At 45.9% G+C, this 26836-nt stretch overlaps 1 protein-coding gene across 1 annotated transcript in view; it reads right to left on the bottom strand.

Annotated features, from left to right (window-relative positions):
* Nucleotides 1-11104: 11104 nt before the first annotated feature.
* Nucleotides 11105-26836, bottom strand: part of HDAC4 (histone deacetylase 4) — a 72158-nt gene continuing 56426 nt past the window's right edge. Inside the window, exons 22-24 of the mRNA XM_075318926.1 lie at nucleotides 25597-25681; nucleotides 21188-21326; nucleotides 11105-12063 (exon numbers count right to left, since the gene is read on the bottom strand). Coding sequence (XP_075175041.1) covers nucleotides 12024-12063; nucleotides 21188-21326; nucleotides 25597-25681 — 264 coding nt within the window. The 3' untranslated portion in view covers nucleotides 11105-12023. The remainder of the gene's footprint in view (nucleotides 12064-21187; nucleotides 21327-25596; nucleotides 25682-26836) is intronic.

Genomic DNA, 26836 nt, shown 5'->3' with positions numbered 1-26836 from the left:
GCAGACAGCCATGAGTCACACATCATGGGCCCCTGAGCCACAGTTTAGGAACTCCTTTTCTAGTGCTTGGATATACAGGTAGGACACTTCTCTGGCATTGGACGTGATGTCAATCCTATGGTATTTTTCCTCCAGCAGGGAAAGTACAGGAGAGCCGCACCTCATCCTATGTCATGTGGCAAGGCTTGTTTAAGGATAAATATTGACTTTTAGGATTACTATTTCCAATAGGGTAGTATTAAGAGTTAAGGCCCAGTCACACACAACGACTTACCAGCGATCCCGAAAACGATGTGACCTGATAAGGATCGCAGGTAAGTCGCTGGGAGGTCGCAGGTGAGATGTCACACAGTCAGATCTTACCAGCGATGCAGAACAATACAGGTCGCAGTAGCGACCTGTATAACGATCTCAGCAGTCACTGTGATCCTGTCACACAGTGTCACACACAGCGATGTGTCCTGCCCAGCAGGACATTGCCTTTGAAGAAAATGGCCTGGACCATTCTGAAACGACTAGAGATCTCACAGCAGGGGCCTGATCGCTGGTAGGTGTCACACATAACGAGATCGCTACTGCGTCACCAAACGGTGACTCAGCTGCGATCTCGCTAGCAATCTCGTTATGTGTGACGGTACCTTTACTCAGTCCTCTTTTCTTTATGTAGAACCTATTTGTGTAATTAAATGCCAAGAGGAGCATTGCATGGTGTGTAAAGCCCCCATCACACATAGCGATGTCGTTAGCGAGATCTCTGAAACGTCACAGGTTTTGTGACGCAACAGCGACCTCGCTAGCAATCTCACTACGTGTGACACATAGCAGCGACCGGGCCCCCGTGGAGATTTCGCCGATCGATCGTACCTGAACGGCCTGGTTCATTTTTTGATCATTGGTGTCCCGCTGGGCAGCATGTATAGCTATGTTTGACGCCATAACAACGACGAGCGACCTCGTTGGCGACTATCTATCGAGGTCTGAGTCGTCAAAATAGCTGCTGTGTGACAGGGTCCCAATGACCGCCGAGGTCGTTATACGGATCGCCGTATCGTTGCTGCGTCATTAATTAGATCTGCCTGTTTGCCAGCTCACTAACGACCATGTAGCGACGTACCAGCGATCCTGACCAGGTCGTATTGTTGTCGGGATCGCTGGAACGTCACTACATGTAACGGGACCCAAAGTCTTCGTACATTGGCATGTCAGACATGTCACTCTCCATCAAGAGAGACATTACCCTTTAGACCCAAGTCAGAGGCCTCTCATGCACCTAATACAGATCTCATGCTTTACAGTAAGGATGGGCAACACCCCCAAAACATCATGACTGCAAATACAGTATCAAGTTTTATCCTAAGTCACATGGCAAGGCTCGTTAAAGGGTAAATATTAACATTTAGGATTGCTACTTCCAGTAAGTGGAATTCTAGTCCTCTTCCTTTATGAAGAGGCAATTTGCATATTTAATGAAGGCACCATGGGAACCATTGAGGGGTAAATCTAGGACAGTAATGTCAGTGGGATGTAAAGAGAAGGTAAATTTCCAATTCATATGATTATTATTTAGAACTCCATAAAGTGTGGCATTAATCACACATCACCAACCCATAGGAATAAGGATGTATCTTATGGTAAACAATCAGTGAATTAGTGGACATCAGCGTTGCTTTGTTCTAAATGCAAGAAATAAAAAAAAAAAATAAGTGTAACCATCAGGATTTATGATGAAAAGAAGATTGGGAGATGGTTTTCTCTACATCCAATAAGTCAATGGCTGCCATTGCTATAGGGACATTCCAGTATGTCAGTGTTGGTGCCATTTTCATGTTATACTATGGTGTCTAAGATAAATGCATGAATTTGTTTTGCCAGTACAGGTAGGAATGTTACTCCAAAGAAAGAATGCAAAGGCATGCAGACAGCAGACCCAGAACGCTATTCGATTCCCGGGCCAGATGAAGTAAAGGAATGGAGCACATAATCAGAACAAATTGACATAATTGGATTTGCACATTGCAACCTATTCACACCTGAGTTTTGCTCACAAGTGAGGCCTGTTTCACAGGTCAGTGAAAAACACAGACGTTTTTCACTGACGTGTAAAAAAATGCATATGTCCCTCCGTGTGCCGTGAATCATGGCACACGTGGGTTGCCCATGTGAAATGAGTCATCTATGATTGCATATGGACATATGCTCACCTGTACCAGCTCCTGTTGTCCATGGTGCTTAGGTCTCCAGCTGTGCTGCATACGGCCGCTACTGCCTCTGCTCTCTGCAGCTACTGCCGGGTCAGCTCCGGCTGCATAAATAAATATGCATGCCATAATGAGCCAGGAAGGAAGCTGCAGAGAGCGCGGGCTGCACACAGCGACGATGGAGCCGGGCGAGTTGAAAATGTTTTTTATTTTCAATGTACGTTTTTTTCTGGTACGTGTTCACGGATGACACCATAATGTGGTCTGTGAGACATCAGTGATGCCAGAAAAAAACAGACATGTCTCCATGTGGAGCACACGGACACACGTGTATGCCGCATGGAGACACTGTCAGTGAAAAATTACTGATGTGTGCGCAGACCCATTGATTAAAATGGGTCTGCGTATGTCAGTGATTCTAGTACGTATATAAAAAAAATATACATATGTACCAGAATCACTGACGTCTGTAACAGGCCTAAGATGAAGACTGCAATGGAGTATAATGTGTCAGATTCATTAAGAACTAGAGTGCAAAATTCATTATAAAGTGCGGGGCCTCTTTATGAATTTGGTGGATCTTGCAGCTGCCAGTGTAAGAAATTCACTTCAGTCGAAAGCTGTGCCATAAATTTACCCAACTTTTCTGGTGTAAATTATGGTGAATTTAATGATAATACTCAGCAAATCCGCCCCTCTCATTCACTAAGCTCCAAACACTTTGCCAGGACTTGTATGAAAACCACCAAGTGGCCACATTTAGGCTAAATTTGCACTATACTCCCATTAAGTTTTCAGCATGATACTGCTTTGCAGATAAAGTGTATTTATTCTCCAGAGGGCAGTGGATCAGAGAGTCATAGGAAGCAATGATACATAGCACCAGATGACATGCGCAAGACAAAATTGTTTTCCCTGCAGCCGCTTGTTTTCGGTCATTGGAGCAGTGAACAGTCAGTGCTAAGTGCAGTGCATTCACTGTGTAGTGAGCGATGACTTTTAAAGGGAATCTGTCACCAGGTTTTTGCTCCCTCATCTGAGAACAGCATAATGTAGAGACAGAGACCCTGATTCAAGTGATGTGTCACTTAATGAGCTGTTTGCTTTCAATTTAATAAAATCAATGTTTTCTCTGCTGCAGATCTAGCAGTTATACAGAGGTCATGAATATGCTGGACTACCTGCGGCATGCCAAGTAGTCCTCTAATGATAATCTACTGCTCTTTAAACAGTGATTTTATCAAACCTACACTAAGCAGTCCAGTAAGTGACACACAGCTGGTATCAGGATCTCTGCCTCTACGTTATGCTGCTCTCAGATTAGGTGCCAAAAACCTGGTGACAGATTCCCTTTAACTGCCCTAATGACTGGAAGTGAGCACACAGCTACAGGGAGACTATAGCTTTATTTTCTCCCTGAAGCTGCACTTCCAATTAGGCTGCCACATATCATAATATATATTTTCCTGTAAGTACCGTAATTTTTATTTTTTTTTGCTGACAAGTTCCCTTTAAACATTATAAGCCTTTCATGAACAGACAAATCTGAGACAAGGAATAGGTAACATTTCTTTTATTTACATCACAAGAGTAACACGCTGCCATCATGTGGTAGAAAATACTGCACTGCTAAGAAAGTTCAAATCCAACATCCTTGTCACAGAAAGAAAAAAAAATATACAGTCAGTGGAAAAAGTAGATAAAAAAAATGGCAAACAATATAAAATAAAAAGGAAAAAAAAAATAAAAAAAATCAGTGTTCAGCTCCTACAGAGGAACAGAAAAGTGGCAGAAAAAAAAGCCCAAATTTCTGTAGCAATGGGCTAAACCTGACAAAGAAAATGCAGGTGAATGCAAAGTGTCCCAAAGGATTCATAGTTATAAAACCGTCATGACAGATCCGCATTAAAGATCCGGTAAACGAAGCATCAAATGCTCTAAGTTTATAATTTTATAGATATTTATATTATGTATATTTAATTATATACACACACTTGTCACCCTCAGAATATGGAAAGTCACACTCCACACACATATGTAATCCCTTTATCCAGTCTGTATGAGAAAGCCGGCCCCGATAGGACACGGCACATGAAATTAACTCTTGCCAGAGGGGTTTCATATTCCTTCCTTTAAACACAGTGCGTTGGCAGCGCGGGGCGGGTATGATCGCACCCCTATGTAAAAGGCAGCAATTGCTCCTGCCTGCTATGTGAGGGTCACCTCCGAAGTAAACATTGAAATCACAGACAGACACAGGTGGCAGCTCACAGCCATGAAATGTCAGGAGAGGATACAGGCAGGCAACATGAGCATCGACTTGCACTTATATTATGTCAGGTCATATGTGTTCCAGATGATGCTGGGAATGACCAACGTTGTATGAGAACAGAAAAAAAAAGGTGGCGGATTCGCTGGCACCACCTACACCATTAATTCCGGTGACATAATAAAAGATCACAGGCGTAAATGTCTGTACCGCCATCTCCCACGGCACAATGTAGAAACCACTAGCATCATAATATGGTCACTACAATGGAAAAAGTGTCAACTCTGCCGGTAAACCGTCACTACTACTGGAGAACACGGCAGATCACGCTATAAAAATAGGAAACAGTGTATGAGAAAAACAACAATATGGCAGAGAAGGCGTGCAAAACGGATGCAAGGGATTCGGGTATCAAACATGCTCTCTGGCTGCTAAGAGAAGGTACACAGTGTTTATAACAGGGCCGCAGCCTTCACTACCGGACCCTTTTAGTGTTTTAGAGCAGAAAATTATATGTACTGATGCCGTTAAGACACTAAATTGCAATATTAATGCAACTCCTTGCACCAGCGTCACTTTCCTTCTATTAAATAAAATAAAAAAAACAAACAAAAAAAAAAACAAAAAACACATTCCGGCTCAATGCAATTATATATATATTACACACACGTACATATACATATGCAGAATGTGTGTATAATATATATTTTGTATACACTGTGCAAACGTTTCAGGCAGGTGTGGAAGCCATACTGCAAAGTCGAGTGCTCTGAACAATAGAGATAATGTCAATAAATTGTGTTTTGTTAATTTGATAAAAAATAAAGTGAAGCCTTTTATCTCCTTTAAGTGATTCCCTTCTCTTGTGGTTTGGGAAATAGGGGAAAAAAGTGTGACTCTGCTGTGTTAGGTTAGAGTCAAATGTACTATGTATGTGGTCACCGGAGTTGTAGGAGCTTGTTATTAAGTGACTATTGATTGATATTATTAATGGTACTACGATACTACTGTACTTTCCCATTTATGTATGTCAATGTTTGGATTTGCTTCCTGAAAATCAATAAAATGTTAAAATATAAAGTGAAGGAACAAAAGAGAAGTCTAAATAGAATCCATATTTGGTACAACCGGCCTTTGCTTTCAAAACAGCATCAATCCATCTAGGTTCACTTGCCTAAAATCAGGGATTTTGTAGGATTGTAGTCATATGTGTGGGTAACCGATTATACCAAACAAATGATTACGATCATTCCTTTCCATATGTAGGCTCACCAGTCATTAGCTGAAACAGAACCTGCCATGTAAGAGGCTGAAAACGTAGTGAGGAACAAACAAATTCTGTTACAAAGTATAGGTTGTGGGAGACCATCTTATTTCACAGGTGATAGATACAGTATATCATGGCAACACCAAATACAGCATCAACACATAAGGTAGTTATACTGCATCAGCAAGGTCTATCCCAGGCAATGATTTCAAAGTGGACTGAGGCTTCAAGATCAAGCCATTTTGAAGAAGCACCAAGAAATTAGCAATGTTAATGGCTGGGGATGTAGTGGTTGGCCGAAGAAACTTAATGCAGTAAAAAAAAAAACAAAAAACAAAAAAAAACAAAAAAAAACAACCAAAAAACACATGTTCACTTCCCTGTGAAATCAGAAGATGTCAAGCAGTGCCATCAGCTTAGAACTGGATGGGGGATGATCAAAAGAAATCGGGTTAAATGCTGCGCTAAAAACCACAATCCAAAGATATATCGTGAATTCCTTTTCTTTATTTTCACAGGTCAACGCGTTTCAAAGGCATCTCCACCTTCTTCATCAGGACAAAAGTCAGAAAGGAACAGCATAACTATGCTGTTCCTTTCTGACTTTTGTCCTGATGAAGAAGGTGGAGATGCCTTTGAAACGCGTTGACCTGTGAAAATAAAGAAAAGGAATTCACGATATATCTTTGGATTGTGGTTTTTAGCGCAGCATTTAACCCGATTTCTTTTGATCATCCCCCATCCTGTTGCAATATCGGAGCTGCAGCTGACCACTTTTGTATTCATTTATTCCATGCTGACAAGGAGTTGTGCCTGTCACAACTGAAGCAGGTGAGTACCTGTCCTATTCCCTGCACCTATATCTATCGGTTAAAACCCTATGTGCGCTTTCTTTCCACAGTTTTTGCTATCAGCTTAGAACTGACAGCCTCCAGTGGGATTCAGTTACATCCATCTACTGTTCGGGAAGTCTGCCCACAAGTGGTCTTTCTGGAAAAATTGTGGCCAAAAAGCCATAACTTCAATTGTGCACGAAAAAATATGAACTTGGGTTTAGAATATTGTAAGGCGGTACTGAGGAGTCAAAATGTTAAATCACTGGCTGTACAATAATTAGTGTGTGCAAGAATCTGTGAAGCATTGTGGAGGGTCCTTGCCTGTTTGGGGCTGCATTTCTGCAAATGGAGATGGGATTTGGTCAAGAATAATGAGGTCCTCAATACAGAGAGATACTGTACTTACTCATCATTGGAATCATCAGGGGAGCATTTGATTGGCTCCAAATTTATTCTGCAGCAGGACGCCCCCAAACAAAGGCAGTGCCACTAAGAACGGTTTTCAGAAAAAGAAAAGAAAACCAAGGAGTCATGGAGGTGATGATATGGTTTTCTCAAAATTGAATCTCTCTGGGATTACATGAAGAGACAGAAGAAATTGCACAATCCTCATACACAGAAGATCTGCGGTTAGTTTTCCAAGATGTTTGGAATAACCTTTCTGCCGAGTCCTTCAAAAACTGTAAGTGTATCTAGAAGAACTGATGCTGTTTAGAAGGCCAAGGACGGTCCCACCGACTATTGATTTGATGCAGATTTCTCTTTTGTTTATTCAATTGATAAAGAAATATTAAGACTTGTATCTTTGAAAACACTCTTTCTTTGCAACTTTTATCCACACATGCCTAACACTTTTGCGCAGTATTGTATATTCCCTGAAACTTGTGTTATGTTTAAATGTAATTGCAGACAGTTAATGATTACTTAAAGGGGTTGTCCAGGAGTAGAAAAAGTTCATTTTTTTTATTTATTGTAAAAAAAAAAAAATATAGTGTCATGTCTGTCCTTGGGTTGTGTTTGGTATTATGGTTCATCTCCATTAACTGAAAGTCAGCAGAGCTTTAAAGAGGTTGTCCACTACATTTACATTGATAACTTATCCTTAGGATAGATCATCAATGTCTGATTGGCTGGGGTCAGGCACTCTGCACCCCCGCAGATCTGCTGTTCTTTGTCCCGATGGCAGCAGACAGCTGGAAATGCTCAGTTCCAGAGCTGCCCCATCTTCTGATAGTGGTTGTGGCCAGGTACTGCACATCCACCTCCTACTGATTTGAATGGGAGGCGGATGTGCAGTACCCAGCCACGGCCACTATTAGAAGATGGAGCAGGTCCAGAACTGAGCATTTCCGGCTGCCTGCTGCCGGCAGTGAGAACAGCAGATCAGCGGGGGTGCGGGGTGTTGGACCCCGGCTGATCAGACATTGATGACCTATCCTAAGGATAGGCCATCAATGTAAAAGTAGTGGACAACCCCTTTAATATCAGACTAAGCCAATGACTGAAGAGGCACAATTTTTTTTTTTTTTTTTTTTTAATAAAACCAGACCTATTTCTCCATTGCTGGACAACCAATTTTGCTTAAAAATACAGAACTAAAAACACTCAGCCTAATGTAATACTCTGAGATTGATCCAAGTGATATAATAAAACAAATGCCCTTCTAAAAAATAGGTTTAGCCAAATAACCCCCATATTCTCTGCCCTTTCCTTCCTGCTTTGCACAGCATTGTGACCAACTGCACAACATAGGACTGAGCTGTGCTTGATTCATGCAACCTCAAAGTATATAGTAAAATCTAGAAAAATAGATTCATATATATATATTTCTATATATAATTATCTTTATATATATTTTTATTATTTTATTTTTTATCTATAGGGAGGTCAATGCCCAGAAATAGGAGTGTGGCCCCTCCCTTGCACACACAAAGTGATACATGTTATAAAACATGGAATGAGTGGAAATGTAGCGCGTGCAGGGTATAAAAAGTATAACAAAGAGAAAGAAGATAAGGAATGAAGTACAAAAGTAAAAAGAACAGTAATGTTCTAAAAAAAAAAAAAAAAGCCCCCTTCTACACCTCCGACAGTCCCACTTTTCACATGCCGACTGTTTGATACCCATTACACTGTAGGCTGAACATTTCTGTAAAGTGACAATCTGTGCTCTGAAAGGCGCATTCAGAATGCAAAGAAAATACAAGAGTAGTAAAAAATGAAAAAAATCCAGTTAATATTTTTTTTGGGGGGGGGTAGGGGAAAGGGGGAGATAGGAAAAAAGAGGGGGAGAGAGGGGGAAATGGGAAGAGTGGGAAAAAAGAGGGGGGAGAGTGGAAAATGAAGAGTGGGAGATGGGTGAGTGGAAAAAAAGAGGGTGAGATGGCAGAGAGAGGAAAAGGGGGTCGGAAGGAGGAAAAGGGGGTCGGAAGGAGGAAAAGGGGGTCGGAAGGAGGAAAAGGGGGTCGGAAGGAGGAAAAGGGGGTCGGAAGGAGGAAAAGGGGGTCGGAAGGAGGAAAGTGGGGGAGAGCGGAAAAGTGGGGGAGAGCGGAAAAGTGGGGGAGAGCGGAAAAGTGGGGGAGAGCGGAAAAGTGGGGGAGAGCGGAAAAGTGGGGGAGAGCGGAAAAGTGGGGGAGAGCGGAAAAGTGGGGGAGAGCGGAAAAGTGGGGGAGAGCGGAAAAGTGGGGGAGAGCGGAAAAGTGGGGGAGAGCGGAAAAGTGGGGGAGAGCGGAAAAGTGGGGGAGAGCGGAAAAGTGGGGGAGAGCGGAAAAGTGGGGGAGAGCGGAAAAGTGGGGGAGAGCGGAAAAGTGGGGGAGAGCGGAAAAGTGGGGGAGAGCGGAAAAGTGGGGGAGAGCGGAAAAGTGGGGGAGAGCGGAAAAGTGGGGGGAGAGCGGAAAAGTGGGGGGAGAGAGAAAAAGTGGGGGAGAGAGAAAAAGTGGGGGAGAGAGAAAAAGTGGGGGAGAGAGAAAAAGTGGGGGAGAGAGAAAAAGTGGGGGAGAGAGAAAAAGTGGGGGAGAGAGAAAAAGTGGGGGAGAGAGAAAAAGTGGGGGAGAGAGAAAAAGTGGGGGAGAATGGGAAAGGGGGGGAGAGGAAAAGGGGGGGAGGAAAAGGGGGGGAGGGAAATGGGGAGGGGGAAGGGGGAGGAAAAGGGGGGAGGAGGAAAAGAGGGTGAGAAGGGGGGGAGGAAAAGGGGGAGGGGGGGGGAAGTCTGATAAAATCATAAATGGTAGTTTAATAAAATGTGCCGTCTCGGATATGAATGTTACATTCAAGCAGCTGTATACATCTTCCAGAGCAGATCCAGTGTATACTCAGCCTAGGTGTACATGCCGTAAGACGTCTTAAAGCATGCAGGCTATGTCAGGACCTTAGATACTAGAAATTCAAGACAACGTCATCAGTACGGGTGACACCAAATAACAATACTTTGCATGAAGTTTTGGGTTTGAAAGGAAAATAAAAAATAAAAATGGTGTGCATGTGAAGCAGAGGAGGGGACTGCAAGTACCACACACAGTGTGACCAGGAAATAAAAGGACTGTTTGGTGCAGTGCGGTGCGGTTTTGTGCAGTCACAGGCTGTAGTGTAGTTACAGAACGGCCATGAAATTAATAATAAATACACACAGTAAGGGCACAATGTGAGGGTCCCGACACAAGAGCGGGGCATTCGGAGGCCCCCTGGCTATCACTCCAAAACATATCATGTGCTGCCAGGACAGGAGACAACATATGTCAAGGTGCAGCCTGCAGCACAGTCCACGGAGAACCATTCAAAACAGCCAAATCCCAGAAGAAGCTGAGGAGGAACACGGAAAACTGCTGCGGATAGGCAGCAAAATGCTGTTCCCCCACCAGCGAGGAGGTTCATCCCAGGAATCTGTTAGGCAATGGGTGCGAGTCACATGCTGCTGGAAATTCAGCCACAGCTCTCAGCATGGATAATAAGTGCTATATTGAGGTTATATCCAAGTCTGAGAGCACCCTGCTCCCTCCATGCAATCCCAGGAGCAAGGCTCACATACAGTACATTGTTGGTCTCCTTAAGGAAAATAAAGTCTTAGTAACAGCTCTCTGATCTGGTAAGAAAAGTGAGGTAAGGTGTCCCCTTGAGGAGCACGCTCATCAGACTTTATGGTCGTCCTTTCTATGGTGCAGGTATAGGATGGAGATCGCCGCTGACACCATCCCCACATTTCAGATACATATAGGAAGTCTCAGTGGGAAGATCAGAGGGAGTCAATTGGAATCTAGATTATCCCCTGAAAAGAATAAAAAAATAATAAAAAATAAAAAAATACCACGAGAAACATTCCTTACATAACAAAATGTAACGGGAATAAAGCTTTGACTTAGTACTAAAAATGAAATGAGAACTGGAAATGTACTGCGTGCCAGCTGCAATGGATTCGCTCAAAGAATCTTACACAAAGTAAAATGGAACAAAAATTGCCATTGGAAAAAAAAAAAAAAAAAGGAATTGGCGCAGGCCGAGCATGCTACCTGCGCGGTGAGAGGCGAATCCTCCATCTCCACATGGTAAAATGCACCTAAAAAAATCGTCAATTAAAGTCTATGCTTGCAGAGGCCACTTCACAGGTGGAGGACACAAGTCTGGTCATTGTATGTATACAACATGCAACTCGTGAAATCAAAAAGTAAAAAAAATAAAGAATGAAAATAAAGACGAGTGCCGTTAGCCATCACCACCACCACGTCACAGCATCGGAGCGATGAGAGGACGCGAGGGTTAGTGTAATGTGACGTCACATCTTCCCGTTGGTTACGGATGTTTTATATTTTAAGGCATGTCCTTCAAATCCTCACAAACAATAAAGGAATAAACCCATTCAAATGGAAAAAAAATGTGTTCCATCCATGGACAAGGCACAATCCGTCCTCCCGCTTCTGTTCCAGAGTCAAAAAGTCCCTCGCTGTGATAAACAGGCTCCGGAGGATCTCTCTAAGTCCACTGCATATACCCCATTGTGAAGAAAGAACGCTTGAAAAACAGGTCAGACCGAGTGGTTTACAGAAGTGTCCGCACAGCACGGTCACCGTTCCTTCAGCGCAAACAGGATCCTTGTAAATCTGCTGCAGAATGTTAAAGCACCAAAACGATTTGCGAAGACCTCCGGGGAGGTCACTGTATCCTTGTTTTTCTTTGAATCAGTATTTGTAAAAAAAAAAATCATGAAGAAAATAATTTTTTTGGCAAGAGCTGCCAGTGGCTCCTGGAGGAGCAGTGCCTCCTGTATCCAGGAACGGCACAGTGCGGCTGTGCATTGTACTGTGCGCTGCCGTTTGTGGTTCTGTGGATGTGATGTACACAGAGTTCTTTACATCCATGTCGCTGCTCGTCTTCCTGCAGACAGAGCACAGGCGGAGAAATTGGAGGGGGCAACCCCCAACAAATGTACGGAATTACACAACGGACAATCACCAGTCACTTTGCTACAGCGGAGGTTCTTCATCCATCGGTTCATCCTCAGTCCTAGAGGAGAGCAGGAAAAGGGTCAGTAAAAAGCTTCCTTCAAAACAATTTTGGCTAACATTTTGCAATGTTCAAAGTTTTAAGCCCTTAAAAATACTCAAAAGTGACACCATTCTAAAAACTGTACCCCCTCAAAATGCTCAAAACCACATTCAAGAAGTTTATTAAAGGGAACCTGTCAGGTGCAATATGCACCCGGAATCACGAGCAGTTCTGGTGCATATTAATAATCCCTGACTAATGTAACATACAAAAAGAGATCTGTAGAAAAAGTATTTCTAAATATTAGTGATGGGCTCACCCAGGCGGTAAAAATGCAGATTTGCGCGGTTTCAAAAAGGTACCCGGCTGCCGGATCCGGACCCAGGTGTTTGATCTGGATCCAGCACATGAAAAATTTAAAAAAAAAATACAGGAAACATACAGAAAATAAGAATGAAGTGAGCGCTTCATACTTACCAAGGCTTAGTCATGGCTGTAAACTGCTCCCACGCCGCTGTACACTGCTTCTGCAGCCTTCCTTGGCCACCCATCATTGCTTATACATATGCACGGCTTTCGCCGCCAACCGGTTGGCCCGGCCTCTGTGATTGGTTGCAGTCAGACGCGCCCCCAGCCTGTGTGACTGCAACGGACTGCAAACACTCACAGGTGCTGTCTGTGTGTCAGAATCATGATTCATAAACCAGGTGCTCAGGATGAGCAGAGGAGCAAACATTATGGGCAAAGAGATCTGCTCATCCCTCTCCCGCCCCCCCCCCCCCCCGTCCATCTAGGGGTCTTACCCCCCGACTTGATCTAGACTAGCTCTGGAAGTGAATGCACGACCTGGAAGCAACATGATGCCACGTCACAGAGCTTTGGTGCGTACACTGAGCAAGCTCCTATGCCCCATCCCTTCCAACATTTTAAATCCCCGAATTCTAGTTCCCATAGACTTATATGGGTACCGAATTCTGGACGGGAACCGTATATTTTTTTTAAAAAAATAGCAGGGACACGCCGGTCCCAGTTATCTGCGAGTTTGCCCATCTCTACTATAGCTCCTTTAGGATATGCTAATGAGCTCAGGGACTGGTCACAAGGATGTTAGTTCCTGTGCTCATTCCACCCTCTAGGCATGGTAGTACGCTCCTGTGGGCATGCTAACATGCTATTCAATGACCATTGCCTCGAGTCATGAATGCTAACATACATAACATGCGTAATTACTGGCAATTCCCCCATTGGGACACTTTTTAATTAAGCAGGAGGTTGGACCTGGAGACCAGAGCTGTATCATTACATCTCACAGTGAGAAATCTAAGCTATTTTGGGGGAGTGTTCTTTTTCTGCCTGCTTATGAGTGGGCAGCTCATACAGGGAGAAGTACATGGCCCTCATACAGGGAGAAGTACATGGCCCTCATACAGGGAGAAGTACATGACCCTCATACAGGGAACACGTACATGCCCCTCATACAGGGAACACGTACATGCCCCTCATACATGGAACACGTACATGCCCCTCATACATGGAGAAGTACATGCCCTAAATCCCTCCATAACTAATGAATTTTCTAGTCTGAAACACGTAGGGAAAATATGTTTATAAAATTATGTTTATCTTTGTGCGTGCAATTTTTAGTGATAAGGAATAAAAGTCGATCTATGTTAATCAAGAATCAGCTGGAAAATGTTCTACTCTCTGGTAAAACTTGAAAATTGCTGTAGACAGGTGCCTACATCCATTCTCACTAAGCTAGAGCTATTTAGCATAGAAGAATGGGCAAAATTTCAGCATCAAGCTGTGCAAAGCTGATACAGACAAGCCCCAAAAGATATACTACAGTAATTACATTGAAAGGTGGTGCTACAATGTTTTGACTCAGGAGGGCTGAATAGAAATGCACATCACAATTTTCAGATTTATATTTTTAAAATATTTAGAAAGAAGGGAATTTTGTTACTTACCGTAAATTCCTTTTCTTCTAGCTCTTATTGGGAGACCCAGACGATTGGGTGTATAGCTACTGCCTCCGGAGGCCACACAAAGCATTACACTAAAAAGTGTAAGGCCCCTCCCCTTCTGGCTATACACCCCCCGTGGGATCACGGGCTTACTCAGTTTTAGTGCTAAAGCAAGAAGGAGGAAAGCCAATAACTGGTTTAAACAAATTCACTCCGAGTAACATCGGAGAACTGAAAACCGTTCAACATGAACAACATGTGGACCCGCAAACAAACCAAAAATCCCGAAGGACAACAGGGCGGGTGCTGGGTCTCCCAATAAGAGCTAGAAGAAAAGGAATTTACGGTAAGTAACAAAATTCCCTTCTTCTTCGGCGCTCTATTGGGAGACCCAGACGATTGGGACGTCCAAAAGCAGTCCCTGGGTGGGTAACGAAATACCTCATGTTAGAGCTGCAAGACAGCCCTCCCCTATGGGGAGGCCACTGCCGCCTGCAGGACTCTTCTACCTAGGCTGGCGTCCGCCGAAGCATAGGTATGCACCTGATAATGTTTGGTGAAAGTGTGCAGACTCGACCAGGTAGCTGCCTGGCACACCTGTTGAGCCGTAGCCTGGTGTCGTAATGCCCAGGACGCACCCACGGCTCTGGTTGAATGGGCCTTCAGCCCTGATGGAACCGGAAGCCCCGCAGAACGGTAGGCTTCAAGAATTGGTTCTTTGAGCCATCGAGCCAGAGTGGCTTTAGAAGCCTGCGACCCTTTGCGCTGACCAGCGACAAGGACAAAGAGTGCATCAGAGCGGCGCAGGGGCGCCGTGCGGGAAATGTAGATTCTGAGTGCTCTCACCAGATCTAACAAATGTAAATCCTTTTCATACCGGTGAACCGGATGACGACAAAAAGAAGGTAAGGAGATATCCTGATTAAGATGAAACGAGGATACTACCTTAGGGAGAAACTCCTGAATGGGGCGCAACACTACCTTGTCCTGGTGGAACACCAGGAAGGGAGCTTTGGATGACAGAGCTGCCAGCTCAGACACTCTCCGAAGAGACGTGATCGCTACCAGAAAGGCCACTTTCTGTGACAAGCGAGAAAGGGAAACATCTTTCAGAGGCTCGAAAGGCGGCTTCTGGAGAGCAACTAGTACTCTGTTCAGATCCCATGGATCTAACGGCCGCTTGTACGGGGGCACGATATGACAAACCCCCTGCAGGAACGTGCGCACCTTAGGAAGGCGTGCCAGACGCCTCTGAAAAAATACGGATAGTGCCGAGACTTGCCCTTTAAGGGAGCCGAGCGACAAGCCCTTTTCTAACCCCGATTGCAGGAAAGAAAGAAAAGTAGGCAATGCAAATGGCCAGGGTGATACTCCTTGTGCAGAGCACCAGGATAAGAATATCTTCCACGTCCTGTGGTAGATCTTAACAGACGTGGGCTTCCGAGCCTGTCTCATGGTGGCAACGACCCCTTGGGATAATCCTGAAGACGCTAGGATCCAGGACTCAATGGCCACACAGTCAGGTTCAGGGCCGCAGAATTCCGATGGAAAAACGGCCCTTGGGACAGTAAGTCTGGCCGGTCTGGGAGTGACCACGGTCGGCCGACCGTGAGATGCCACAGATCCGGGTACCACGATCTCCTCGGCCAATCTGGGGCGACGAGTATGACGCGGCTGCAATCGGCTCTGATCTTGCGTAACACTCTGGGCAAGAGTGCCAGAGGCGGGAATACATATGGGAGCCTGAACTGCGACCAATCTTGGACTAAGGCGTCTGCCGCCAGAGCTCTTTGATCGCGCGACCGCGCTATGAATGCCGTGACCTTGTTGTTGTGGCGAGACGCCATTAGGTCGACGTCCGGCACCCCCCAGCGGCGACAGATTTCCTGAAACACTTCCGGGTGAAGGGACCATTCCCCTGCGTCCATACCCTGGCGACTGAGGAAGTCCGCTTCCCAATTTTCTACGCCTGGGATGTGAACCACGGATATGGTGGATGCTGTGTCCTCCACCCACGTCAGAATCCGCCTGACTTCCTGGAAGGCTTGCCGACTGCGCGTCCCTCCTTGGTGGTTGATGTATGCCACCGCTGTGGAGTTGTCCGACTGGACTCGGATTTGCTTTCCTTCCAGCCACTGCTGAAAAGCTAGGAGAGCAAGATACACTGCCCTGAGTTCCAGAACATTGATCTGAAGGGTGGACTCCTGCTGAGTCCACGTCCCCTGAGCCCTGTGGTGGAGAAAAACTGCTCCCCACCCTGATAGACTCGCATCTGTCGTGACCACTGCCCAGGATGGGGGTAGGAAGGATCTTCCCTGAGACAACGAGGTGGGAAGAAGCCACCATTGCAGAGAGTCCTTGGCCGTCTGGGAAAGGGAGACTTTCCTGTCTAGGGACGATGACTTCCCGTCCCATTGGCGGAGAATGTCCCATTGAAGTGGACGCAGATGAAACTGCGCAAAGGGAACTGCCTCCATGGCTGCCACCATCTTCCCTAGGAAGTGCATGAGGCGCCTTAAGGAGTGCGACTGTCCTTGAAGGAGAGACTGCACCCCTGTCTGTAGTGAACGCTGCTTGTTCAGCGGAAGCTTCACTATCGCTGATAGAGTATGAAACTCCATGCCAAGATACGTTAGTGATTGGGTCGGTGACAGATTTGACTTGGCAAAATTGATGATCCACCCGAAAGTCTGGAGAGTATCCAGCGTAATATTCAGGCTGAGTTGGCATGCCTCGAGAGAGGGTGCCTTGACAAGTAGATCGTCCAGGTAAGGGATCACCGAGTGTCCCTGAGAGTGCAAGACCGCTACCACTGCCGCCATGACCTTGGTGAAAACCCGTGGGGCTGTCGCCAGACCGAATGGCAGAGCTACGAACTGAATATGGTCGTCTCCTATTACAAAACGTAGAAAACGTTGGTGCTCCGTAGCAATTGGCACGTGGAGATAGGCATCTTTGATGTCTATTGAGGCAAGGAAGTCTCCTCGGGACATTGAGGCAATGACGGAGCGGAGGGATTCCATCCGGAACCGCCTTGCGTTCACATGCTTGTTGAGCAGTTTTAGGTCCAGAACAGGACGGAAGGAGCCGTCCTTTTTTGGAACCACAAAGAGATGGGAGTAAAATCCTTGCCCTCGTTCCTGAGGGGGGACCGGGATCACCACTCTTTCTGCTCATAGAGAGTCCACCGCCTGCAGCAGGGCATCTGCTCGGTCGGGGTGTGGGGAGGTTCTGAAGAACCGAGGTGGAGGCCGAGAGCTGAACTCGATTCTGTACCCGCAAGACAAAATGTCTGTTACCCACCGGTCCTTGACCTGTGACAGCCAAATGTCGCAAAAGCGGGAGAGCCTGCCACCGACCGAGGATGCGGAGGGAGGAGGCTGAAAGTCATGAGGTAGCGGCTTTGGAAGCGGTTCCTCCATTTGGTTTCCTGGGGCGTGAGTGAGCCCGCCAGGAATCTGAGGTCCTGCGTTCCTTCAGAGTCCCTTTGGAAGAGGAGAATTGGGCCTTGCCCGAACCTCGAAAGGACCGAAACCTCGACTGCCACCTTTTCTGCTGTGGTTTGCTTGATCTGGACTGTGGTAAGGAAGAGTCCTTACCCTTGGACTGTTTAATGATTTCAGCCAATGGCTCACCAAACAGTCTGTCTCTAGATAATGGCAAGCTGGTTAAGCATTTTTTGGAACCAGCATCTGCTTTCCAGTCCTTTAACCACAAGGCTCTGCGCAAAACCACAGAGTTGGCGGACGCCATAGAGGTACGGCTTGTAGACTCTAGGACAGCATTGATAGCGTAGGTCGCAAACGCAGACATTTGCGAAGTTAGGGACGCCACCTGCGGCACTGCTGGATGTATGATAGCATCCACCTGTGCTAAACCAGCTGAAATAGCTTGGAGTGCCCACACGGCCGCGAATGCTGGAGCAAACGACGCGCCGATAGCTTCATAGACAGATTTCAACCAAAGGTCCATCTGTCTGTCGTTGGCATCTTTAAGTGAAGCGCCATCCTCTACTGCGACTATGGATCTAGCCGCAAGCTTGGAAATTGGTGGATCCACCTTTGGACAGTGGGTCCAGCGTTTGGCCACGTCAGGGGGAAAAGGATAACGGGTATCCTTAGAACGTTTAGAGAAACGCTTGTCTGGATGAGCGTCGTGTTTCTGGATTGATTCTCTGAAGTCAGAGTGGTCCAAAAAAGCACTTAATTTACGCTTGGGATATAGGAAACGGAACTTCTCCTGCTGTGCAGCTGCCTCCTCTGCTGAAGGAGCTGGGGGAGAAATATCCAACAGTCTATTGATGGCCGATATAAGGTCATTAACCATGGCGTCACCATCAGGGGCATCCAGATTGAGAGGGGTTTCAGGGTTAGAATCCTGATCACCGTCCTCAGACTCATCACAGAGAGACTCTCCTCGCTGAGACCCTGAGCAGTGTGATGACGTCGAGGGTCTTTCCCAGCGAGCTCGCTTAGGGTGCCTGGGGCTGTCATCTGAGTCAGAGATTTCAGCCTGTGATGCCTGGGACTCCCTTGAAGTACGGATTAGTTCCAACTGAGGGGGACCTGGGAGCAAAGGCATATCAGTGTCCATGGCCTGCATAACTGGCCTGGACTGCAAAGCCTCAAGGATTTTTGACATAGTCACAGACATCTTATCAGCAAAAACTGCAAAGTCTGTCCCCGTCACCGGGGCAGGGTTCACAGGCGGCTCTGCCTGGGCAACTACCACCATAGGCTCTGGCTGACGAAGTGCCACTGGGACTGAACATTGCACACAATGGGAATCATTGGAACCTGCCGGTAGATCAGCCCCACATGCAGTACAAGCCGTGTACACAGCCTGTGCCTTGGCACCTTTGCGTTTTGCGGATGACATGTTGCTGTCTCCTCAGAGCAATACAGGGTGTCCAGCCAAGAAGCGACCTTACAGTGCAACTATATAAAATATATATATATGGTACCAAGAAAAAAGTACACTAATATAACACTGAGGCACTAGTGGGGCCAGCACTAAAGCGCTGCTTACCGCCCGCTTAAGAGCGGGTGTGTGGTCGCCGAAATCCCTCCAGTCTGGGTCTCCCAGAGCCTGATGCCTTTCCCCAGCCAGACTGCATGTGTAATGGCTGCCGGCGTTCTGTGAAGGGGGGGGCGGGCCCTGGGCGTGCACAGACAAAAAGCGGGAAGACTGCGTCCCCCTGTGCCTAGTGAGAGGGCTGGAGCATGTAAATAAGGCTCCAGCCCTCTGCGCTGCCTATTGAACAGCGTCTCTCCCCTACCCTGATTGACAGGGTGGGGGCGGGAACGAAACGGCGCTAAGCCGCAGAAGCCGGGGACTCAAGTTAGAAGCGCCGCCGCCGTAAAAGCGCGGTCGGCGCGAAGTCCCCGGCGCACTACAGGTCGCAGCTGCGCCGCCGGTCCAGGAGCGGTCGGCGCAGTAGTTCCCACCATGTAACGTCACTCAGCAAAGCTGCAGTGACCTAACCCCGGCGCACAGCGCTACTGTCCCCGGCGCACTACAACACTCAGCAAGTCCTGAGTGTGTCCGTGCCTGCCGGGGACACCGAGTACCTGAATGATGCAGGGCCATGTCCCTGACTGTACCCATGCTCCAAATCCAGCAGGTTCTCTGGGTCTGTGGATGGAGCCCGGCCTCAGGGCTTGGAGGCCGGCAAGATCCCACTTCCACAGAGCCCTACCAGGGGATGTGGAAGGAAAAACAGCATGTGGGCTCCAGCCTCTGTACCAGCAATAGGTACCTCAACCTTACAAGCACCACCGCGGGTGAGAAGGGAGCATGCTGGGGGCCCTATATGGGCCCTCTTTTCTTCCATCCGATATAGTCAGCAGCTACTGCTGACTACAAACAGTGGAGCTATGCGTGGATGTATGACCTCCTTCGCACACAAAGCTTGAAAACTGAGTAAGCCCGTGATCCCACGGGGGGTGTATAGCCAGAAGGGGAGGGGCCTTACACTTTTTAGTGTAATGCTTTGTGTGGCCTCCGGAGGCAGTAGCTATACACCCAATCGTCTGGGTCTCCCAATAGAGCGCCGAAGAAACCACATATTTCATTGGTTGGTAACAGAAAAGAACAAAACAGGTAAACGTTTGCAGTATACAGAGTTATAGGGAATTTTTTTTTATCCCAGAAATCCCCTTTAATGGTCTTTCATGGCATCTTAATTATACTTTGGTAATTAATGCCCTCATTTGCACTGATCACTTTGAGGGATCTGGGAGTGGAGACACTCATTGTCTGTCCAATGGAACGAGCTGAAAAACTGTAGTCAGTTGCACTGGGAATTTTAGCTAACATATAATAATGACTTCTTGTCTCAATGAAATAACAGAAGATTAAGCCTAGCTCAAGTGAAAAATAAAGCCTTCACAGTGTTCCTAGATCCTTATATGTACAGTGCCAGTATGAAAGATTAAGGCATAAGCCAAAATGCGTCGGTTTTTAGGGTGACTTTTTTTTTTTTTTTTTTTTAATAAGTGCCTGGTTGAAATCAGCTGCAGAGGCTGCTGAAGTCAGAGGACTTCACTCACTGCAGAGGCTGCTGGAGTCAGAGGACTTCACTCACTGCAGAGGCTGCTGGAGTCAGAGGACTTCACTCACTGCAGAGGCTGCTGGAGTCAGAGGACTTCACTCACTGCAGAGGCTGCTGGAGTCAGAGGACTTCACTCACTGCAGAGGCTGCTGGAGTCAGAGGACATCACTCACTGCAGAGGCTGCTGGAGTCAGAGGACTTCACTCACTGCAGAGGCTGCTGGAGTCAGAGGACTTCACTCACTGCAGAGGCTGCTGGAGTCAGAGGACTTCACTCACTGCAGAGGCTGCTGGAGTCAGAGGACTTCACTAACATGTTTTGTTACACAGTCTGTAATTCCATATCTAGGGAAGATTTTCTAGTGATCACTGGGGGTATTTTATATTGTTCAGTGGCACACTTGCCCATTAAGAAACTGCAGTGCAAGTCTCTATAATGGCTTTGATAACTCGGTGATTTTTGTTTTTGTGTTGGGCAACATTCTTTAATGTCAAGACTGCAACTATTAAAAGACTTAAACACTTCAGTACACTGTATCTATAATAACCGTGTTAGAATCAGTTTTATGAACACAATTGTCAGTAATACATTTACTACATATAATATCTATAGCCGTGCTCACCTTCGCTCTGGACGGACGCCCACAGACAGGGACGCCATTGCCGTCACCGTCTCTGCTTCCTCACTCTCACATTTCTGAGCCTCAACAAGTGAATATGAGACGGTCGAAGAAAGTTGATGCAAACAAGGCCAATATTCACCTTAATAAAGAGACAATATATGTTAGTGCAGATATCAGGGGGACACCATTAGGACTTTGAATGGAGGAATGTGTAATCAGAAAAGAACTTACTGTTTATACTGGACACTAAGGGGTACTTCACACACAGCGAGATCGCTGCTGAGTCACGTTTTTTGTGACGCAGCAGTGACCTCATTAGCGATCTCGCTGTGTGTGACACTGAGCAGCGATCTGGCCCCTGCTGTGAGATCGCTGCTCGTTACACACAGCCCTGGTTCGTTTTTTTATTGTTGCTCTCCCGCTGATAAGCACACATCGCAGTGTGTGACAGCGAGAGAGCAACAATCTGAATGTGCAGGGAGCCGGCGTCTGACAGCCTGCGGTAAGCTGTAACCAAGGTAAACATCGGGTAACCAAGGTGGTTACCCGATATTTACCTTCGTTAACAGCATCTGCAGCTCTCACGCTGCCTGTGCTGCCGGCTCCCTGCTCTCTGCACATGTAGCTGCAGTACACATCAGGTAATTAACCCTATGTGTACTGTAGCTAGGAGAGCAAGGAGCCAGCGCTAAGCAGTGTGCGCGGCTCCCTGCTCTCTGCACATGTAGCGATGTTATGATCACTGCTGCGTCGCTGTGTTTGACAGCTAAGCAGCGATCATAACAGCGACTTACTAGGTCGCTGTTACGTCACAGAAAATGGTGACGTAACAGCGACGTCGCTGTCGCTATGTGTGAACCCAGCTTAAAGCTAATACTATATTCATGCTTCTGGTTTTTATTACTTTTTGGAAGTCACTTTCATTGTTATTGTCACTGATGAAACTTTTATACATAATAGATAACCCAGGATCAACCATCACAATAGCAATGGTCACATCTCAGGTCCCCCCTTCACAGTGATCTTCGCCCTAATTAGAGTGGCTTTTTTTTAGCTTAGTGAGTCAGTATATTTCAGTATATGTACCGTATTTTTCGCTTTATAAGACGCTCCTAGGTTTTAGAGGGGGGAAATTTAAAAAATATATTTTGAACCAAATAGCACACTAAAACATTATAAAAGCATTATTTTAATAACATAGATTCAACAGCAGCATTGTAAGTAACATGAATTATGTTTGTGAAAATCATGATTGGAAGCTTGTGGGATGATGGGTGACTGATGCACTGTTATGGAGGATCTGTGGATGACGCACTGGTATGGAGGATCTGTGGATGACGCACTGGTATGGAGGATCTGTGGATGACGCACTGCTATGGGGATCTGTGGATGACGCACTGGTATGGAGGATCTGTGGATGACGCACTGCTATGGAGGATCTGTGGATGACGCACTGGTATGGAGGATATGTGGATGACGCACTGCTATGGGGGATCTGTGGATGACACACTGCTATGGGGGATCTGTGGATGACACACTGCTATGGGGGATCTGTGGATGACACACTGCTATGGGGGATCTGTGGATGACGCACTGCTATGGGGGATCTGTGGATGACGCACTGCTATGGGGGATCTGTGGATGACACACTGCTATGGGGGATCTGTGGATGACGCACTGCTATGGGGGATCTGTGGATGACGCACTGCTATGGGGGATCTGTGGATGACGCACTGGTATGGGGATCTGTGGATGACGCACTGGTATGGAGGATCTGTGGATGACGCACTGCTATGGGGGATCTGTGGATGACGCACTGCTATGGGGGATCTGTGGATGACGCACTGCTATGGGGGATCTGTGGATGACGCACTGCTATGGGGGATCTGTGGATGACGCACTGCTATGGGGATCTGTGGATGACGCACTGCTATGGGGATCTGTGGATGACGCACTGCTATGGGGATCTGTGGATGACGCACCGCTATGGGGATCTGTGGATGACACACTGCTATGGAGGATCTGTGGATGACGCACTTTTATGGAGGACCTGTGAATGACGAACTGCTATGGAGGATCTGTGGATGACGCACTGTTATGGGGGGGGGGATCTGTGGATGACGCAGCGTTATGGACGATCTGTGGATGAAGCAGTGTTATGGACGATCTATGGATGACGCACTGCTATGGGGACCTGTGGATGACGCACTGCTATGGGGATCTGTGGACGATGCACTGCTATGAAGGATCTGTTGATGATGCAATGCTATGGGGATCTGTGGATGAAGAACTGCTGTGGTGGATCTATGGATGACGCACTGTTATGGGGATCTGGGACTACCAGCCTCCTCATCCTTAGGCATACATCCACATGCTGTATACCCTACATGGGTGTGTTCTGAAAGATGAGGGGGGTGGTAGTCACATTTGCAACACTTTGGCCACTACATTACAGTCCCTTCCCTAGAGTGTTTATACAGCCCCCATCATCCTTCAGAATACACCCACTGATACAGTATATTCTGAAGGCGGATGATAGGGGTTGTGTTCCCCTTCAGTGTATTTACTCACCTATAAAGGACTCTTCGCTCAACTGACAATTTTGTCAGGGTCAGATCACTGATTGGTGTAGACAGCTCTGCAGCAGTTGCCTCCACCAATCAGTATCCAGCACTGCAGAGTAGGAGGAGGAGAATCGCTCTTCTCTTCTAATATTCTACATCTGCTGAGGAGAACTAAAATGGAGCCCTCCGCAATCTCTATCTGCACCTGCGCTGCCTCTGACGTGATGGACTTCAGGAAAATGGCTGAAGAGGCAGCGCAGGCGCAGATAGAGATCTAGACTCTCTGAGATCTCAATCTGTGCCACTTCCGAAGCCATTTTCCTGAAGCCCATCAAGTCGGAGGCAACGCAGGCACAGATAGAGATCTCGGTTCTGAGATCCATAGCGCCCGCCTACGCAGCCATTTGCCAACAGATCCATGGCGCCCTCCTCGCGCTTCGTGACACCCCAGCTATGGGCCCACAGCAATGCCAGTATTGCTTCAATGGTGCTGCTGCTACAAGAAGCCGACGACAGCGGTGGCACTAGCCTCGTAGGACTCTGCTCCACCGACGCAGTGCTCCCCGGGAAGCTAGATTTGTTTTTTACAATGCGTCTTACAATGCGAAAAATACTATACAAGTAGCTGCTGTACAGAACAAGAGGTATTAATCCAGTATTACAAGTTTACAGATTTCTGATTGGTTTTATTTTAAATACAGATAGTGATACGGAAAATCCACCCATTTAAAACTACCACACAAAAAAATTAATACTAATAAAGAAAATCCAGTTAAAAGAAATCAATAACCAATTTTTACAATGCAAACTATATAAATGATAAAACAGACCTGATTTGACTGGGATACTTACCCATTCTAACATGGATGTACAAAACATATAATTCTTATTTAAGTGTAAACTCATTCCCTGCCCACCTAGCCTGATGATAGCTCCTCAGTGTCCCTCCTACCTGCTGAGATCTCACAGTGCACAGTACAAGCTTCAGCAGTCAGGTAAGCTGGGACGGTGGAATACATAGTAAAACGAGCATTTGAGCTAATGAGTCTATCAGGATTATACAGAAATTTTGAGATGAATTTTCAAAGTAAGTACACCCACATCATCAGGTGTAACAGCTCTATTAATATACGCAGGTTGGAGGGTAAACTCTCTTGATAGATTGACTTTAATATATTTATAAAAAAAGAATATGTTAATAGTTGGTCATTTTCTGATGACATTCCTTTTCATGCTAATAAAAGTATTTATGTGCAGATACTGAAAAGCATTATATCTTTAATTTTACAAAGTTTAAAGTGAACCTGTCAGTAAGAATGTGCCTAAGAAACCAGAGGCTCACCAGGATACTGCGGGGAAGCACATCCAACCATACCTATTTAGTCATTACCTGAAACCCCGTTGCACTGAAATTCATCTTTTAATAATATGCAAATTAGGCTTACAAGTGCACAGGTGGGCTTATCACTGCACTTGCAGTCCTCTGCTCCTCTTCTTTGGTGCCATCCCCCACTTTTCTCCTCGGTTTGCCATTGACAATCAAAAAAGCATGAGTGGTACTGGTGGCGAGAAGTGAAGAGAAGGGAAGCCGAGGACTGCAAGTGCACTGATATGCCCACAAGTGCACTTGCGGGCTTAATTTAAATATGAAACATGAAAACATAAATTTTGACACAGGAGAATGCCGAAAAATTACAGAATAGGTATGGTTAAAAACATGTTTCTCTTCCCTATATTGTACTGGGATTCCAAGGTATAGTGAACCTGTCAGTAACAAAGTTTGTAAAGACATTTCAGACCACACACGCTCTATAAATGATCTGCACTAACTGATTCTATACTTACTTTGGATTTGAATGACTTTTTCCATAGAGTTCACTGCGTTGCTGTTCGGCCTCTGTTGTAACACGGACTCTGGGAGCGGCTCTAACTGTTAATACGAGAGAAGACAACGGGTTTAGGGTAATGCTCCCTCCATCCAAACAGGATCCTAAGTGGTTAGTGGAGCTGCTTTATTTCTGCCAGCCAGTACCAAATTTATAACTACTACTTTAAGCATATTCATGGAAATGTGAGCACAACGTTTTTCAAGGGGTTTTTGAGCAGAAGCTCTCCAATTCCTTCTCAAAAAAACAAAAATTACTAAAAAGACTGCGCACATGCCCTAAAAGTTGCTAATAATCCATGAAAAGCTGAAATGGAGAGATGTGTGGTTTCTCTGCGCTACCGTTGAAATCCAGATAGAAAGAGTAAAAGAATCAGGAGAACATTCTATATGGTTTATTATCTAAGCGTTTCAAGGTTATACAACGTCTTCATCAGGATACAACCATAAAAAAGATGCATTCAATACAAGCAGCTTTATCAAGGACTGGCGTTAGAGAAAAGGAGCCAAGAAAGCACATGATGTGTCAAAATTCATCATATGTAATAGTGTTTAAATTATCCACATAATTAAAAATAAAAAAGGAAAAAAAAAAAAAAAAATCAATGAGTTGTGCAGTTGCATTATTACAATTCATACACCACGTTATACAGAAGCTTGCATAAAATATAGTGGGAGTAAAATAAGAAATCAAGAGTATAATATTAGGATAGAACCGGTGTTCTCAGGATCTTTGCTCTCAATGTACTGCTGTTCTTAATGGGATGGGTTACAGTGGATCAGTGTTTAAAAGTGATTGAAACAAAAAACCAGGACTTATTTATTAAAAATAGAGCAAGCACTACCATGCTCACATGCTCAGTACTCGTAACTAGTGATGAGTGAGCACTACCATGCTCAAGTGCTTGGTACTTGTAACTAGTAATAAGTGAGCACTACTATGCTCGGGTGCTCAGTACTCGTAACTAGTGATGAGTGAGCACTACTATGCTCGGGTGCTCAGTACTCGTAACTAGTGATGAGCGGGCACTACCATGCTCACATGCTCAGTACTCGTAACTAGTGATGAGTGAGCACTACCATGCTCAAGTGCTTGGTACTTGTAACTAGTAATAAGTGAGCACTACTATGCTCGGGTGCTCAGTACTCGTAACTAGTGATGAGCAGGCACTACCATGCTCGGGTGCTCAGTACTCGTAA

This window comes from Anomaloglossus baeobatrachus, chromosome 7, assembly GCF_048569485.1.
Source record: "Anomaloglossus baeobatrachus isolate aAnoBae1 chromosome 7, aAnoBae1.hap1, whole genome shotgun sequence".
NCBI classification, from domain to species: Eukaryota; Metazoa; Chordata; class Amphibia; order Anura; family Aromobatidae; genus Anomaloglossus; species Anomaloglossus baeobatrachus.
This window is presented reverse-complemented; position numbering and strand designations above follow the sequence as displayed.